The sequence below is a fragment of the Spea bombifrons genome, chromosome 3, assembly GCF_027358695.1.
Source record: "Spea bombifrons isolate aSpeBom1 chromosome 3, aSpeBom1.2.pri, whole genome shotgun sequence".
NCBI classification, from domain to species: Eukaryota; Metazoa; Chordata; class Amphibia; order Anura; family Pelobatidae; genus Spea; species Spea bombifrons.
The window spans coordinates 121,470,037-121,486,554 of record NC_071089.1 but is presented as its reverse complement, the minus strand read 5'-3'; the positions used below and the strand labels follow the sequence as shown (position 1 = coordinate 121,486,554).

The window sequence follows — 16,518 nt, the reverse complement described above, 5'->3', positions numbered from 1 at the left end:
GCTGTGTTAACCTCATTCCCTCGCTGTGTTAACCTCTACCGCTTCCTCTGGAAGGCTTTTCCACGTATCCTGCTCACCTCAGTGAATGATTATAACATATGGCGGGTCGATGACTCCCCCGGGGCTAATACTGCGCCTTTTTCCCCGCTCTCTTAGCTGATGGAGCTGAAGCTGACGATAGACGGCCTGGAGAAAGAGAGAGATTTCTACTTCAGCAAACTGCGAGACATCGAGCTGATCTGCCAGGAGCACGAGAGCGAGAACCCGAGCGTCCTCTCCAAGATCATCGACATCCTGTACGCCACAGAGGTGCGTCCAGAATCCCTTCCCCCGAGACATCCCGCGCGGCTCTTATACTCTCACACCCCCCACGATCCTTCCCCCTCCCCAACACCAATACTCCCTCCGTGCCACGATCCTTCCCCCTCCCCAACCCTGATCCTCCCCCATGCCACAATCCTTCTCCCTCCCCAACCCCAATCCTCCCCCCGTGCCACGATCCTTTTCCTTACCCCTCCCTGTTCCCCGATCCTTTACTCTCTCCCCCTCCCCCGGTGCCTCGATCCTCCCCCCGTGCCACGATCCTTCTCCCTCCCTAACCCCAATACTCCCCCCGTGCCACGATCCTTTACTCCCCGCCCCCTGTGCCACGATCCTTCTCCCTCCCCCCGTGCCACGATCCTTTACTCCCCGCCCCCCGTGCCACGATCTCCTCCCTTCGATGCTTTGATGCTTCTTTGAGGTTCAGGAGGCTCTTTGCCGTTTTCAGGATGGATTTGCTCCGCCGGAAGATGATGAAAACGCTGACGTTCAGCCGGAGGATCAGGATGAATACTAGCGGCGTCCTCCTCCTCCTCCTCCTCGCCGCTCGCCGGCCGCACTGCATTCTCTCACGCCATCACCCCGCACCGTGCCCGGGGGACCAGCGGCCGCCGGCGCTTCCTTCACGTCGCGGATTTCCGGCTCGCCCGTTCGTTTCGCGTCCCCCGTTAACCCTTCAGCACCGGCCGGCCGTCCCCTGGGGGCGGATGTGATCATTGCGTTTAAAATGCTGCATTTGCCCTTTTTCCCCCCTCGTGTTTCCTCCGTTACCCCCGGCGGTGCTCTTACCCCCCCGGCGGTGCTCTTACCCCCCCCCCCGGCGCCAGAAATTGAAGCCTTTCCCTTTCCAAGTGTTTTTAAAACCCTTAAGGGCCACTGGTGGGACTCGGTGCTAAGTACGCACGCATTGTCTGCTTTGTCTCCTGATGTCCGGTTGCTGGGGAGGAATAACGTGCCTCAGATGCAGTTCTAGCCCAGTGCAGGTTTTCAGTGTCGCTGCAGTGTTCTTATTACTATTTATTGGTTTATATAGCGCCGTCATATTCTGCAGCGCTGTACAAAAGGGGTAAACATAACAAGGAGCGCATCACATAACAAACTGAGGCAGAAGCAATAGGTGAGGAGCGTCCTGCTCAACAGAGCTCACAATCTAAAACAAAAAAAACTGCACCCCGGGAGGCCATCGGCGGCAAAATTTGTTTTCCAAAATGAAACCCAAAGGGGGAGAGATGGGGGTTTCCGGTCCCCCCCTCTCTTCCTTTCCCCGCCCCCCCCCTCCTCCTTTTCCCGGTCTCCCCCCCTCCCCTCTCCTCCTTTTCCCGGTCTCCCCCCTCCCCTCTCCTCCTTTTCCCGGTCTGCCCCCTCTCTCTCCTCCTCTTCCCGGTCTGCCCTCTCTCCTCCTCTTCCCGGTCTCCCCTCCCCTCTCCTACTTTCACTGGTCTCCCCCTCTCTCTCTCTCTCCTTTTCCCGGGCCCCCTTCTCTCTCCCCCTTTCCCCTGTCTGCCTGTATGATATTTCAGTATCTGTTGGCTCCGAGGGATTCCTCTCCGGGGCCCCTGGACCCCGGCAGGTGAAACGTGAGAACTGAATATATGTATATTTTTGATTGTTCTAAATGCACTTTTTTTTTCTCCCCAACACAGAAAACAAAGCTCCCCAAAAGCTGAGAAAGTGAAACATCCTTTAACCCTTCCGGTTCCAGGACGTGTTCATCTTTTCTCAGCTGGAGGGCCGGCTGCGTTGTGTCTAGGGATTTAACCCCTTCACTGCAGAAAGGCCAGCATTGAGTTGATACATGTCTCTGGCGCTGAAGAGGTTAAGAGGCTGAATTCAGCTGTTTTATTCTGGGAATTATAATGAATATTTTGGATTAATGCTTTTATGTAAGTATTAATTAATCAGCTGTCCCGTAATGTAGACTTATTAGTTATTAGTTAATATTAATATTAACGCTCGATGAGTAAACGGGGGGGTTTCTTTATTCTGTTTAGTTTTTAGCATTTTTGCTGATAATAAGTTATTTAACCCTTGAGTTAGCCGGAAGACTCGAGCTTTCCGCGGCTATGTGGCTCTTGCCCCGTCGGTACCGAGGGGGTTAAATCATGTCACTGCCGGCAGTGAAGGGGTTAAATTGGGACCCCCTGAACTTTCTGTGTCGGAGTAAACCGGAGGATGGACGGATTTCCACGATTATTTATTGTATATTATTAACCCTTTCATGGTCAGAGAGGCTCACAAAGCGTTGAATCCTCCTCCGGGGATAAGATGGGGATATTTCCTCAGAAAGCTGTTATACCCGAGGACCTCCGTACCCCCCCCACTTACTGGACGGACAGAGGGCCTACGGCCCCCGGGGGCCCCTGCTTCACGCTCCTGAAGTCCTCTGTTAAAGGTCCTCTGGCGTTATTGTTGAGAGTGGCTGTTTTCTCCATCTTTCTTCTGCTTGGTGAATCTCTCGTGGGGGGGCAAGGGCCGGGGTCTGGCTTGGCTCGGGGGGCCGAGGGCCGTGTTATGAAGGAGCTGTAGGTGTTCATACATATCTGCGAGGATTTCGGCACGTGACGCACCGGGTAACGAGATGGCATCTGGCGTGGGGCCAACCAGGACTGGACCGGGACGTGAAACGGGCCCTGGGACTTTAAGGCCAGGGGCCGCCGGCTGGGCACAGATCAGAGGTAGAAGGGGGTCGTCGGTCATTGTTGTGCCCAGCGGCCGGTCCGGCCATCAATAACAAGATGGCCACTGAAAACCCAAGGGCCTTCCAGGCTGCGGTGCGGATGCCGGTACCCGTCGCCAGCGAATGCGCCGGTCGCTGCGATGGAGGGCGGTGGGCTGATGCCGCTGCTCGCTGTGTTTGGGGGGTCTCTACGCCCGGGTCGGATCCGGGACGTTCCGCGAGTTTTTATTAAGTTGCTGCTGGAGTTTTCATTCTTTGTTTTTTTTTCTCCGCACCCCGACGGATGCGATCAGATGTGACCCCGCGACTCGCCCGCCCGCCCCCACCGTGGCTTCCGCGAGGGGCATCGACCCAGAATGAGGGTCTTCGGTTACCCGTCCGAGACCCCGCGGGGAGAACCTGCATCTGTGTTTTATTTCAAATAAACTGCTGTGAAAAGTGAGCGTCGCCCCTTTTTTTTTTTACCTATCGCTAATCATTGCCCCGCAGCGCCGCCCTAGGGGAAGGTTTAGGAACCCGCTGCAGAGAGAGAGAGAGAGGGAAGTAGGACGTGGAGGGGACCGGACGGAGAGCGACGCAATGGAGCCGGAGACCAGAGAGCGACACCATGGAGCCATCTCCTGCCCCTCTATTACATCATCTACCTACCTCTGACATAATTACCCCCTAAACCCCTCCCCTCAGGACTGTATCAGATATTCTATACCCTGCTCTTGGGTTTTTATGCCCCCGGGGTATTTAGGATAAATAAACGTATCCACATTAAATACTGGTTGCCCTCTGCCCCCAATTACATGCCCCAGTGCCTGTCCCGGAGGTATATGAGGGAGGGTAAGAATGGTATATGAGGGAGGGTATATGAGGGAGGGTAAGGGGTCTAACCTGGAGAGTGTGGGGTAAAAGGGGGGGGTCAGGCGTGGAGAGTTTGAGGAGTCCGCTATGATACGTGACGTCACACACTCACACTGCGCAGGCCACTCAGCTTTGCGTGACGTCACCGAGGGCAGCACAGACGTGGCGGAGTCCGAGCAGGCCCAGTGCGCGTGCGCGTCCCTGTACCCTATCGGAGCCTGCCAATCAGCAGGCGCCACGTCACTCGCTGGGCCGGAGGTGACGCAGTGAGCGGTGCAGACATGGCGTCCGGCGCTACAGATGGGAAGTGGAAAGTGGTGAAAAAAGGGAAAAAGAGCGGAGAGAAGAGCGGCGGCGGGGAGAGGAGAGCGCTGGGCGAGAGCAACGCCGCCCCCGGAGGTCTGTCTGCGGGGATACCCTCCGTCCTTCTGTCTGTCTGTCTGTCTGTCTGTCTGTCTGTCTGTCTGTCTGTCTGTCTGTCTGTCTGTTCGGGGATACCCTCCGTCCTTCTGTCTGTCTGTACGGGGATACCTGCCATCCTTTTGTCTGTCTGTGCGGGGATACCCTCCGTCCGTCCTTCTGTCTGTGCGGGGATACCCTCCGTCCTTCTGTCTGTCTGTGCGGGGATACCCTCCATCCGTCTGTCTGTCTGTCTGTGTGGGGATACCCTCCGTCTGTCTGTCTGTCTGTCTGTGTGGGGATACCCTCCGTCTGTCTGTGTGGGGATACCCTCTGTCTGTCTGTCTGTGCGGGGATACCCTCCGTCTGTCTGTCTGTGAGGGGATACCCTCTGTCTGTGCTGGGATACCCTCTGTTGGTGGGTCTGTCTGTGTGGGGATACCCTCCGTCTGTCTGTCTGTGCGGGGATACCCTCCGTCTGTCTGTCTGTGCGGGGATACCCTCCGTCTGTCTGTCTGTCTGTGCGGGGATACCCTCCGTCTGTCTGTCTGTGCGGGGATACCCTCCGTCTGTCTGTCTGTCTGTGAGGGGATACCCTCCGTCTGTCTGTCTGTGCGGGGATACCCTCCGTCTGTCTGTCTACCCCCTGTCTGTGTGGGGATACCCTCTGTCTGTCTGTCTGTGCTGGGATACACTCTGTTGGTGGGTCTGTCTGTCTGTGTATGGGCTTCCTTTGTCTGTCTCTTCTTCTAGCAGCTCTCTCGCTCTCCTCCCCGTCTATTGTCTGTGTGCCGGGGGATCATGTGTCTATTTGCCCCCTCACCTACCCCTCCTCTCTCTCTCTCTCCCCCTCTCTCGTGGCTCTCGCTGTCTTTCTCAATACGTCCCGTTGAGAGCTGAACCGCTGTTGGCATTGGTGGGCTTAAGGGGTGGGGGGCGATTCGGTAACTGCCCCCGTGTGTGACGCCCCGCGTGTTTCTGCCCCGCAGCCCCGGTGAAGACGACGAGCTCTCTCTACGAAATGGGCTTCGACAAAATGCTGAAGAAGCAGAACAAGGAGCAGGTCCCCCCGAGCAGCAGCGCGGACCCCCCGCCGCAGAGGAAGCAGCCGGGGGGCAAAGGGGGCAAGAAAACCCAGACCGCCGACTCCAGTTATACCCCCAGGAAATTCGGCACCCTGGAGGAGGCACTGAAAGCAGTGAGTAGTAACCCCCAGGGGGGGCAGTATAGATGGGGCGGTGGGGAGGATCGCGAAGGGTTAACGGGCGTCTCTTGCAGTTGGATATCGGTGCCCTTCAGCGGGAGCTGGAGAAGAGTCAGCGCATGTTCCACGACAGCCCCTCCATCTGGCTCAAGGACCTGGCGGGATATCTGAACGACAAGCTGCAGGCCCCCCGCGAAGACCCCACGCTGAGCCAGCACCCCCACGGTGAGTGACGGCACGGGGGGGGCAATTCCTGACCGTCCGTCCGTCTGGGGTATTAGTGACGTGTGTGCTGAGCGTGGTGGGGCATACGGGCTCGTTTTATACGTGTGGGGAAGCATGTAACCCCCCCCATGCTATGTAAGTAGAATGTTCGGGCCGGGGTGTCCCCGCTGCACACGTGTGTTATATGTAGCGTGTTGTAGGTCCTCCCCGTAACCCGTGTGTCTCGTGCAGATTACCCGTACTGCCTGGTGAGCAAGGAGCTGAGGAGCGTCATCCGCGCTCTCGTGGGGCGAGCTTCCGGCTGCCTGGAGGATTTCATCGATCACTGCGTCCTCCTCATGCTGCTGGAGCTGGACAGACCCTCAGGTAAAGTGCCCTGGGGGGGCCGGGGGCTCCTCCGGGGGTGCGTTGGGGGGGGGTAAGGGGGGCTCGCTTAATGCCTGCCTATTACGATAGAAATGATTCCCAGTCTCATTATAACTATTTCTAGTCCGCGGAATGGGGTGGGAAGCGACGGTCTCTCTGCTCGCCTGGGTTCTCGTTAGGGGGGGGTCTCTGCCCGCCTGGGTTCTCGTTAGGGGGGTCTCTCTGCCCGCCTGGGTTCTCGTTAGGGGGGTCTCTCTGCTCGCCTGGGTTCTCGTTAGGGGGGGGTCTCTGCCCGCCTGGGTTCTCGTTAGGGGGGTCTCTCTGCCCGCCTGGGTTCTCGTTAGGGGGGTCTCTCTGCCCGCCTGGGTTCTCGTTAGGGGGGGTCTCTCTGCTCGCCTGGGTTCTCGTTAGGGGGGTCTCTCTGCTCGCCTGGGTTCTCGTTGGGGGGTCTCTCTGCTCGCCTGGGTTCTCGTTGGGGGGGTCTCTCTGCTCACCTGGATTCTCGTTAGGGGGGGTCTCTGCCCGCCTGGGTTCTCGTTGGGGGGGGTCTTTCTGCCTGCCTGGGTTCTCGTTGGGGGAGGGGGGTCTCTCTGCCTGCCTGCCTGCCTGGGTTCTCGTTGGGGGGGTTCTCTGCCCGCCTGGGTTCTCGTTAGGGGGGATGTCTGCCCGCCTGGGTTCTCGTTAGGGGGGTCTCTCTGCCCGCCTGGGTTCCATGTGAATGTTTATTAACCGTTTCCTTCCCTTCAGGGGAGTCCTTGTACGGTTACCAGATCTGTATCCAGGCGGTGCTGACGGACAAACCCAAGGTCGTGACGGGCAACCTGAAAAAGGTGAGTCTGATTGGCTGGGGCCTGCTGTCCACCCCCCCCCTGTTGCCCCTTTCACAAGCCAATGACGTCGTATGGGAAGGTTCTGGGATTTTACGTATTTTTGCTGTTTTTACCATCTTTTGTATTGCCCCCCCCCAGCACCTGGATCTCCTGTCGACGTATAAGAACAGACCGGCCAAGGGTCTCACCGTGATGTGGCTGGTGAGCCAGGCCGGCTTCGTCGACCTCACCGAGGGCCTGAAAGGTCAGTCTCCGTCTCCGACTTCTCTTCTTAATCATGGCTGAAGCGGAAGCCGCGTAGCGTCATACGTGACCCCCGTGTGTACGTCTCTGACACCGATCATGTATTAATCATGCGCATGCTGCCGCGGACCGGCAGGGAGGGCAGAAAACTGTGTAACTTAACCCTTTGTTTCCATGGTGTTAATGTGGCGTGTTTGTGTCTTCCCGGCAGTGTGGCTCGGCGTCATGCTTCCGGTTCTGGGGATGAAGACTCTCTCACCGTATGCCGTCTCGTACCTGGAGCGTCTGCTACTGTGAGCTACCCTTCCGCTACTCCATTTTACTTATTGGGGGGAGGGTATACTGCCATATACTGTGCTGGGGGGTATATATTACTGTATACGGTGCTGGGGGATTATATATCACTGTATACAGTGCTGGGGGATTATATATCACTGTATACAGTGCTGGGGGGGTATATATTACTGTATACAGTGCTGGGGGGGTATATATTACTGTATACGGTGCTGGGGGATTATATATCACTGTATACAGTGCTGGGGGTATATATTACTGTATACGGTGCTGGGCGGGGGGTATATATTACTGTATACAGTGCTGGGGGTACATATTACTGTATACGGTGCTCAGGGATTATATATCACTGTATACCGTGCTGGGCGGGGGGTATATTACTGTATAGGGTGCTGGGGGATTATATATCACTGTATACAGTGCTGGGGGGGGTATATATTACCGTATAGGGTGCTGGGGGGGTATATATTACCGTATACAGTGCTTGCTGTCGAATCGCTTACACCGGAGGAATGCGTCTCTTTGCCACGGTTTTGTAACGCTCTCGCGGGAGGACGCGTTGTTTCTGGAATCCGGGGGAAAGGTTGTCGTGGGCCGGTAGCTCGTTTAACGCGCCGTTTAGTGGATATTTGCCTGTGTGTTTTCAGGATGCACTCCAACTTGACCAAGGGCTTCGGGATGATCGGCCCCAAGGACTTCTTCCCCCTGCTGGACTTCGCCTTCATGCCGCACAATTCCCTCTCTGCCAGGTACGGGGCGACCCGCTGCGCGGTCTCTGCCGTTTCTTTTATACGCCGAGCGTGTCTCTGCTGGCCGGCGGATCGCACTCCGACTAGCCCGATCTGTCTGTGTTTATAGCCAACAGGGGCAGCTGCGTGACTTGTACCCAAGACTGAAAGTCCTGGCCTTCGGGGCGTCCCCGGAGAGCACTTTGCACAGTTACTTCCCGTCCTTCCTGTCGAGGGCCACGGCGAACTGCCCGGCGGACATGAAGAAAGAGGTAGGGCCCTCGGGGGCTCTCTGGGGGCCGCGTGTGAATCGCTGCCGCCGTCTCGCTACGCAGGCTGCTTACCAGCCCCTTTCTCTTTCCAGCTGATGCTGAGCCTCACCGAGTGCCTGAATCTGGACCCCCTGAGCTTCAGCGTGTGGCGCCAGCTTTACACCAAATACCTGCCGCAGTCCAGGTGAGTGACCTGCCTGTCGCGGAGGTCCGGCCCTCGTGGGGGGTAAAAGGGTCCGTTACGTGTGGCGCTGCGCGGTTCGTGGGTTTCCCGGTCAGGTGGTCGCGCCGTTTGCCGCCGGCCCGTGTGATCTCGGCTGCCGCTGATGAGCGTCTCTTTGTTTCTTTCTTGAAGTCTCCTGCTGCAGCACCTCGTGGGCGCCTGGGATGCGGCCTCCAGACCTGTGAGTATACCCCGTGCCCGAGAGGGGGGCGTCGGCCCCGAGTCTGGCACCAGTAGCCCAAATTCAGCCCAAGCCTATACGGTTCCAAGCCAGCGTTTAAGGAACAGCCGCTGCGATGCTGTTTAAAGAGCCTCGCCTCTCCCCGCAGAGCGTTTCCACTGGAAAAACTCTGCAGAGCCGCCTGCTTTCCACAGCCGGGGCGGAATAACACGGCAAAGCTACCTGCGGCTGCTTGGGGATAGTACACGGCTAGTGCACACACATACATGTGCCGATGCCTCCCCGTCACGTGGATGAAAACACGCAATGGTTTACTGACCGCTGGAACGAGCTCCTTTCATTTGGGGATTATTGAACCGCGTGATACAGAGATCACTCACACTCACACTCGCCTTGTGTTTGTTCTGATACCGTAGATGCGGAAATCTCTGCGTGAAACCGTGCATTCCTTCAAAGTGACAAACGAAGAATTCTCTGCGAAAGGACAGAACGTGAAGGACGTGGAATCGTGCGACGCGGCCTGTGGGGTAAGAAGAGTGACGGCGTGGGGAGGGTGGAGCGTCTCGGGGCAGGTAGTGAGGTGAAGGACGTGGAATCGTGCGACGCGGCCTGTGGGGTAAGAAGAGTGACGGCGTGGGGGGGTGGAGCGCCTCGGGGCAGGTAGTGAGGTGAAGGACGTGGAGTCGTGCGACGCGGCCTGTGGGGCAGGAAGAGTGACGGCGTGGGGGGGTGGAGCGCCTCGGGGCAGGTAGTGAGGTGAAGGACGTGGAGTCGTGCGACGCGGCCTGTGGGGCAGGAAGAGTGACGGCGTGGGGGGGGTGGAGCGCTTTGGGGCAGGTAGTGAGGTGAAGGCCGTGGAATCGTGCGACGCGGCCTGTGGGGCAGGAAGAGTGACGGCGTGGGGGGGGGGGGTGGAGCACCTCGGGGCAGGTAGTGATGTAGGGGGGGGGTTAATCTGTGCTCCGCGTGCCGCCTCTATAACTGCGCTTCTCTCCAGGCGCTGCTGCAGAAGATGAAGGGCCGGGGGCCGCCCTGGTTCCGGTTCTTTCTCGTGGCTCTCGTCTTCGTAGCTGGCTTCGTGATCCACGATATCCGGACACACGGGACGTTTGAAGGTAACGTCGGGGGCAAAACCGATTATTTAGCCGGTTACCAATAACAGCCACAAGGTGGGGCAATATCACGCAGAACCGGGGGGTGAATCCCAAAAGAATGAATAATTACCCCGGAAGTGGGGGGTATATAATAACACCAGCTCCGCGGGATATAATATCGCCTCCTGTATAATAATCCGGTATAAGGGGAGTGAATGTTATTTGTACCTGGCGCTCTTATGTCCCGTTGGCGAATGAAGCGCTTCCTCCCGCCGGGGCGCTTTGGCGAATGAAGCGTTTCCCCGCCGGTTTCTGATTCAGTTTGTTTATCGGCAGCGTCGTCGTCGGCGAGGATGCTGGAGCAGTCGGGACTCCTGGACGTGTCTCGGGAGGCTTGGAGCAAGGCGTCTGATTACACCGAGCGGGGGCACAGGTCAGCGCACGTTCCTCGGGGCCACTACCGCTCGCGTCCCACTAGTTACCCCCCCCGTCTGCTAATGCCTCCTCTGTCCCTTCCTCTTCCAGCTGGCTGCAGGCGAACGTCCCGCTCTATTACTCCCAGGCCGTGGAGGTGATGGGGCCGAGCCTGGAGCTCCTGTGGGCAAAATCCAAAGAAGGGGCCGAGGTCGTGGGCCGGAAATGCACAGCGTTTATAAATTTCACCATCGACAATTTACCGTGGTTCATTGAATGGGTAAGAACCTGAAATCTGAGGCCGTGGCAGCAGCGGGACCCTCGCGGGATTACGTTCTGTCTGGGGGGCTGACGTGTTATATGCTGGTAGCGTGTATCTAATCCCGTGCCTGTCTCTCCGTTTGCCAGCTCCAGGCCCGGACGCCGGACTTCGTGTATCACCTGATCGAGTTCCTGCGGGAATTACTGCTCTACGTTCACAGAAACGTCCTGCTGCCGGCGGCGGAATATTCCGGGGCCGCCGCACAGAGAGCGTGGCAGCAGTATGTGGACTCGTGCAAGTACGTCACGTAGAGACCCCAAATAGACCGTCTATCCCCTGCTTATTGTGCAAATTACTTTAGTGTAGAGTAGTGGAGCAGCAGATCCGCCGCCATGTGAGGGTACCGGTAATCACATCAATCTTGTCCAGCCCCACGCTGCTCTGATGTCAGAGTTGCTGCAGGAATATCCCACGTTGAGCTGAAAAGTATTAGGATTGCTATCGCTGCACAGGACCCCAACACCATGTTGGGGGGGTTCCGGGGCTGTGTAATAAAGAGGGTTACAGTGGAGGTGGGGGGGTTCCAGGGCTCTGTAAATCGGGTTACAGTGGATGTGGGGGTTCTGGGGCTGTGTAAAGCGGACGTGGGGTCCATGTACAGATTTCATACATCCTGTAGCCCTCCAGGCTTCACGTTCCTTGGCTTTGCCCCCTTTGTGCTGAGTGATTGTGTGTTCTCTCCCCAGGGGCGAGGTGTCGTGGGACTGTACGAAAGGCCACGTCGGCAACGTGACGCAGTCTGTCTGGACGTATTTGCACAATACCACGTTGGCCATCAAAAACTGGGCTCTGGCAGTGATTTCCGGGCACTAGAGACTTTGGGCTATAAGAAGGAGCGGTGCGGCCGCTGACCCGAGCGCCCGCTTTCCATAACCAATGACTGAACAAACGAGGGAGGCGCGGCTTGGAACGGGCAGCCTCTGTAAGGGGTTAATGGAGGGGTTTCTGCACAAACTGCATCTGTCTTGTGATTTTAATGCTGATTCGGGGAAATCTAGAACAGTGCATCGCGATGATGTGTAGAGGGGGTCGTTCTAGAAGTGTTATAATTAATACAGCCTCCTGACCCCTGCCATTTTAACTGATTCGGTGTGATCTTCCCCCGGACTCTCGTCGTTTTGGATAATATTCTCCCGGTGAGCTTGCGCTCTGTACGCTTCTCCCAGCAACAGTCAACTGGACCCACGTGTTTTTAGCCAAATAAAGATGTTTTCTTTAAAGATAAACCAGTACGGTGAAACCTGCCTCCTGCTGGCTTATGTCCCGTCAGCCGCCGCCCCCCCCCGTCCGGCTTCCTCTGATAATGAAGCTTAATAGGAACGGCTCGGAGTCGGTAGGAAAGCAGCAGCGTAAAGCCCGGGAGCTGGAGTGTTTAGTCCTCGGAGCACTCAGGGTTTACTGATTCTCCCACCCCCCACTACACTATCCACGGGACCGCTTTCTGCTGCCTTCGGAACACCGCCGCCGTCATTGGGGTTAGTGTAAGAACCGGGAACCTTATAGTATTAATGCCGTCTGTCATACCCTGGAAGTAATGAAAAGGTATTTCAAGTGGAACTCCCACCATTCCTTCTCGTAGATATTTAGATATCGCCCCATAATATAATGGTTTCAGGCAGCTGCATGTCAGCCGTTGGTACGACTTCTCCTTATCACACTGCCCGTGGGGAACAATAGAATGACTCAGACTCAATCAACCAGATGGACTCTCTGAGTAATGAAAGTCTATGGAGGAACGGACTTTATTAGCATTGCCATAAAGCATCAGAGTGCTGTTTGACAGCAATGGCAGCCTCCAGGTCTCCAGATAAAGGGGGTTTATTGGGGCAAAATGGGATAAAACCATTTTATCCCGGCCATTCTTGTGAGAATGAGTGAAAAGGGCAAATAACCAGCGCTGGAAATAACTGAATACTGGCCGCATACGTCATAGGGCTGTTATTGAGCATACGGCACATGGAAGGGGTCTGGACCCCTTACATTACAGTAGACCGGTCCGGCCAAGATTGTTGCAAATTCAGTTTGTTAAAAGAATGGGGGATGCAGAAAAAGCAAGAAAGGAGAGGAAATAAAGGCCAAAGGGTGCTGGGTGTATTGCGAAGGGTAATTATTTTCTTTCAAATGTTACAACACGTGAAGAACATCTGTCTGAGGAGGAGAAAAAGAAAGTCGTCCCTGGGTGGGCTTGAACCACCAACCTTTCGGTTAACAGCCGAACGCGCTAACCGATTGCGCCACAGAGACAAGGATGTGAAAATGCGTGCTAGAGATGAAACAAAAAACTATTCTCCATTATCTTCTTCTTCTGCAGACCGGGGCCAACTCGCTGCTGTTAGTCTCGTTTACAGGGTTTGAACTGGTTGGAGACGGGCAGGTGACATGTATGTGTATTAGTATTTAGAGATATAGTGCAGTGAGTGGGGGATTAGCTCAAATGGTAGAGCGCTCGCTTAGCATGCGAGAGGTAGCGGGATCGATGCCCGCATCCTCCAGCGATATTTTCTTTTCTTCCTGTCCCACAGCATGTTTCTTTATACAAATAATACACATAATATAATTGAAGTAGCTGCATCCACGGGTACCACTAGCCACTTTACAGAAAACTATTCCCCCCGGCTCTTCATGGATTAATGTGTTTCCAGTAAATTGGGCTCCGATAACAGAGCGAGATAATACGCAGCTGCCTGAAATCATTATATTATGGGGCTAAAACTAAAAATGTTTTAAAAAGTGAAAAACCACATATTTTCCAAATGTATTTTTAATCAGTTTACCTCTATTTTTCCTCTATGGCAATGGTTTAATGTCGCTAAGACCCCAAATAAATAAAAATTAACTTCAATTAACTTATTAAATAAATAAAAAAAACTTCACCGAGAAGCTGCAGCCCTACCATTGCCCTCTCCCCCGTAAACAGTCGGACAACTATGTTCTTTCCCTTGATATGAAAGATTTGGAAACCCACCTGTGTTGGAAGCAGAAAAAGAGTCACAGAGGCCTCTTGGAATCACAAAGGAGACAGCATCTGGTTTCTGTAGTGTAGTGGTTATCACGTTCGCCTCACACGCGAAAGGTCCCTGGTTTGAAACCGGGCAGAAACAAGTCGTATTCCTCTTTAATTTTTCTGTTTTCAATTCTGGTTCAGACCGGGCCGACTCGCTGCTCTTAGCCTCGTTTACAGGATTGGGAGGAGAACAGCATGTGAAATGTGTGTGTATTTGTATTTATTAGTAAGTGTATCCAGACTACAAAACCACCACCCACACGAAGCAGCAGAGTGGCGCAGCGGAAGCGTGCTGGGCCCATAACCCAGAGGTCGATGGATCGAAACCATCCTCTGCTAGATTTTTTTTTTGTTTTTTATTTCTTGTCATATTATTTATAAAGTATTTTAGATATAAGTGCAAGACTTCCAAGTGAAAAGTGATAAGTAAAAAGTTAATGGCTGGGAAGGAGCAGTAGCGTACCAAAAGAGGGGCTGTCAACGGCCGCCTAACACAGACCCGCAGTTTCCCCCTGTGGCGCCCGTGCACTGTGTGAGAAACCAAGCTTTCCCTCTCTCTCTTAGCCAAAAGACCAAGAAGCAAGGCTTACCCCATTTTTTTTATTTTATTGAAGCCCCGAGGTCAGTGCTTCGCTGTGAAGGAAAAATAAAAAAGTGCCGTAAGGCCACAGTGGACACCAGGTCCCCTTCTTCATTTTCTTCAGGGGATGCACTTTCCTCCCGGGGCATAAGGCCTGAAGGAGGGCCGGATCTTCTTGATCTTGAAGAATATCGTGAAGACTAATGTGATCGCTGTTTTGTTCCACCGAATAAAATGGAACTTTTCAATCTAAAAATGTTCGTAGTAGCAAAAGTTTTTATATTTCATTCTGTGTAATGTATTTCATTTATTAGGGCCTTTTAACACTTTTGCTTTCTGGCATTTTAGTACAAATAATGAGATAAAAATAATGTTTTATAGTTATTTGTATGGCAAATAGTGTGACTCGGGTATGTATAAGGGGTGCGTGTGGGTATAAGAGCGCGACCGCGAGATAAACTATATGGGGCCGCTCTCCAAATGTTTCCAGGGCTGCTGACCCTGCTGACTCCTGCCTGTTCATGTTTAATAAAAACGACATTAACGCGATCACCTGGTGGGACCGTGCCGACATCTACTGCGCTCTCTCCTTATCTGCTTTTTCCAGAGCTTAGAAATGGCCGCCATATACTTTTACTGCATTACCCTGAGTTGGTCACCAGGATATCTCATCAAAAAGCATGCAGCAGGGGGATTAGCTCAAATGGTAGAGCGCTCGCTTAGCATGCGAGAGGTAGCGGGATCGATGCCCGCATCCTCCAGTGATATTTTCTTTTCTTCTTGTCCCACAGCATGTTTCTTTATACAAATAATACACATAATATAATTGAAGTAGCTGCATCCACGGGTACCATTAGCCACCTTACAGAAAAATATTCCCTCCGGCTCTTCATGGATTAATGTGTTTCCAGTAAATTGGGCTCCGATAACAGAGCGAGATAATACGCAGCTGCCTGAAAACATTATATTACAGGGCTAACGCTAAAAAAAATTTAAAAAATGAAAAACCACATATTTTCCACATGTATTTTTAATCAGTTTACCTCTATTTTTTCTCTATGGCAACGGTTTAATGTCGCTAATGTCGTCCCAAATAACTAAAAATTTAAAAAAACTTCAACGAGAAGCTGCAGCCCTACCATTGCCCTCTCCCCCGTAAACAGTCGGACGACTATGTTCTTTCCCTAGATATGAAAGATTTGGAAACCCACCTGTGTTGGAAGCAGAAAAAGAGTCACAGAGGCCTCTTGGAATCACAAAGGAGACAGCATCTGGTTTCTGTCGTGTAGTGGTTATCACGTTCGCCTCACACGCGAAAGGTCCCCGGTTCGAAACCGGGCAGAAACATTATGTGTTTCTTTTTAATTTTCCTGTTTTCAATTCGGGTTCAGACCGGGGCCGACTCACTGCTCTTAGCCTCGTTTACAGGGTTGGAACTGGGAGGAGAGCAGCATGTGAAATGTATGTGTATTTGTATTCATTAATTGGTGTATCCAGCCCTTTACAGTATCAGAAAAGCATCTCTTGGAAGAAGCAGCAGAGTGGCGCAGCGGAAGCGTGCTGGGCCCATAACCCAGAGGTCGATGGATCGAAACCATCCTCTGCTAGATTTTTTTTTTTTTTTTCGTGATTGGGTTTTACAAAAGGAACACCATATTTCTTGTCGTATTATTTATAAAGTATTTTAGATATAAGTGCAAGACTTCCAAGTGAAAAGTGATAAGTAAAAAGTAATAAGTCAACGGCTGCCTAACACAGACCCGCAGATTCCCCCTGTGGTGCCCTTGCTCCCCCTGGGCGGGGAAAATACGGTAAATTCAAGCAAAGGGAACCGGATATTGCACTGTGATTGGCGTCTGCTGTCACCTGCTGGAAGTATGTAATACAATCCCTGGGTCCACCGTCTATAACGGGAAATGCTGTCTCCAGGCACCCCCCAAGTCCCAACCATATATAAAGGGGGAAAGACATACAGTCTATTTTTACAACCACTTTCCATTATAATTGAAGTAGCCGCACTCACGTGTGCCACCAGCCGCCCTCTCCAACCCAGATCTCTTTCTCAGCATATGGGGCTCACACCCGAATAATGTGGGTAACCATGACAACATGTAACCGAAATATGGGCAGCCCAGGAAAGCCGGTATGTGAACCCAGTCTATTCACCAGCTGCAAACATGGATTTACTGCAGGAAGCGCTTGTCCACCCAACGCATTTTTATGATTACTGTCACACATCCATGATGTAATAAATGAATTTACTGAGATTGAGTCGGGTATTTTACACGC

General features: G+C 53.6%; 2 protein-coding genes and 5 non-coding genes across 9 annotated transcripts in view; 6 read left to right on the top strand and 1 right to left on the bottom strand.

Moving 5' to 3' along the window:
• The window catches only part of MAPRE3 (microtubule associated protein RP/EB family member 3), a 9,253-nt gene extending 8,163 nt beyond the window's left edge, over positions 1-1,090 (top strand). For both annotated transcript variants that reach the window (XM_053459912.1, XM_053459913.1), the window contains 2 exons: positions 157-309; positions 770-1,090. In XM_053459912.1, coding sequence (XP_053315887.1) covers positions 157-309; positions 770-838 — 222 coding nt within the window. In that variant the 3' untranslated portion in view covers positions 839-1,090. The remainder of the gene's footprint in view (positions 1-156; positions 310-769) is intronic.
• Positions 1,091-3,943: 2,853 nt separating this feature from the next.
• TMEM214 (transmembrane protein 214) lies at positions 3,944-11,885 on the top strand. 2 transcript variants are annotated; one of them, XM_053458854.1, is made up of 18 exons: positions 3,944-4,249; positions 5,239-5,447; positions 5,528-5,678; positions 5,910-6,044; positions 6,792-6,874; positions 7,013-7,118; positions 7,329-7,410; positions 8,059-8,160; positions 8,270-8,411; positions 8,504-8,595; positions 8,767-8,815; positions 9,232-9,306; positions 9,661-9,696; positions 9,813-9,930; positions 10,246-10,342; positions 10,435-10,603; positions 10,732-10,883; positions 11,332-11,885. In XM_053458854.1, exons 1-18 carry the CDS (start codon positions 4,132-4,134, stop codon positions 11,456-11,458), a joined length of 2,043 nt encoding a protein of 680 aa, XP_053314829.1. In that variant the 5' UTR covers positions 3,944-4,131; the 3' UTR covers positions 11,459-11,885. The 2 variants fall into 2 exon arrangements, with proteins under 2 accessions (XP_053314829.1, XP_053314828.1); XM_053458853.1 differs by lacking the exon at positions 9,661-9,696 and having other exon boundaries at positions 3,956-4,249; positions 9,232-9,342.
• Positions 11,886-12,815: 930 nt separating this feature from the next.
• TRNAN-GUU (transfer RNA asparagine (anticodon GUU)) lies at positions 12,816-12,889 on the bottom strand. The gene has a single exon. It is a non-coding gene; the product is annotated as a tRNA-Asn (tRNA).
• A 175-nt stretch (positions 12,890-13,064) lies between these two features.
• Positions 13,065-13,137, top strand: TRNAA-AGC (transfer RNA alanine (anticodon AGC)). Its single transcript has one exon. It is a non-coding gene; the product is annotated as a tRNA-Ala (tRNA).
• Positions 13,138-13,673: 536 nt separating this feature from the next.
• TRNAV-CAC (transfer RNA valine (anticodon CAC)) lies at positions 13,674-13,746 on the top strand. Its single transcript has one exon. It is a non-coding gene; the product is annotated as a tRNA-Val (tRNA).
• Positions 13,747-14,917: 1,171 nt separating this feature from the next.
• Positions 14,918-14,990, top strand: TRNAA-AGC (transfer RNA alanine (anticodon AGC)). The gene has a single exon. It is a non-coding gene; the product is annotated as a tRNA-Ala (tRNA).
• A 513-nt stretch (positions 14,991-15,503) lies between these two features.
• On the top strand, positions 15,504-15,576 carry TRNAV-CAC (transfer RNA valine (anticodon CAC)). The gene has a single exon. It is a non-coding gene; the product is annotated as a tRNA-Val (tRNA).
• Positions 15,577-16,518: the final 942 nt, after the last annotated feature.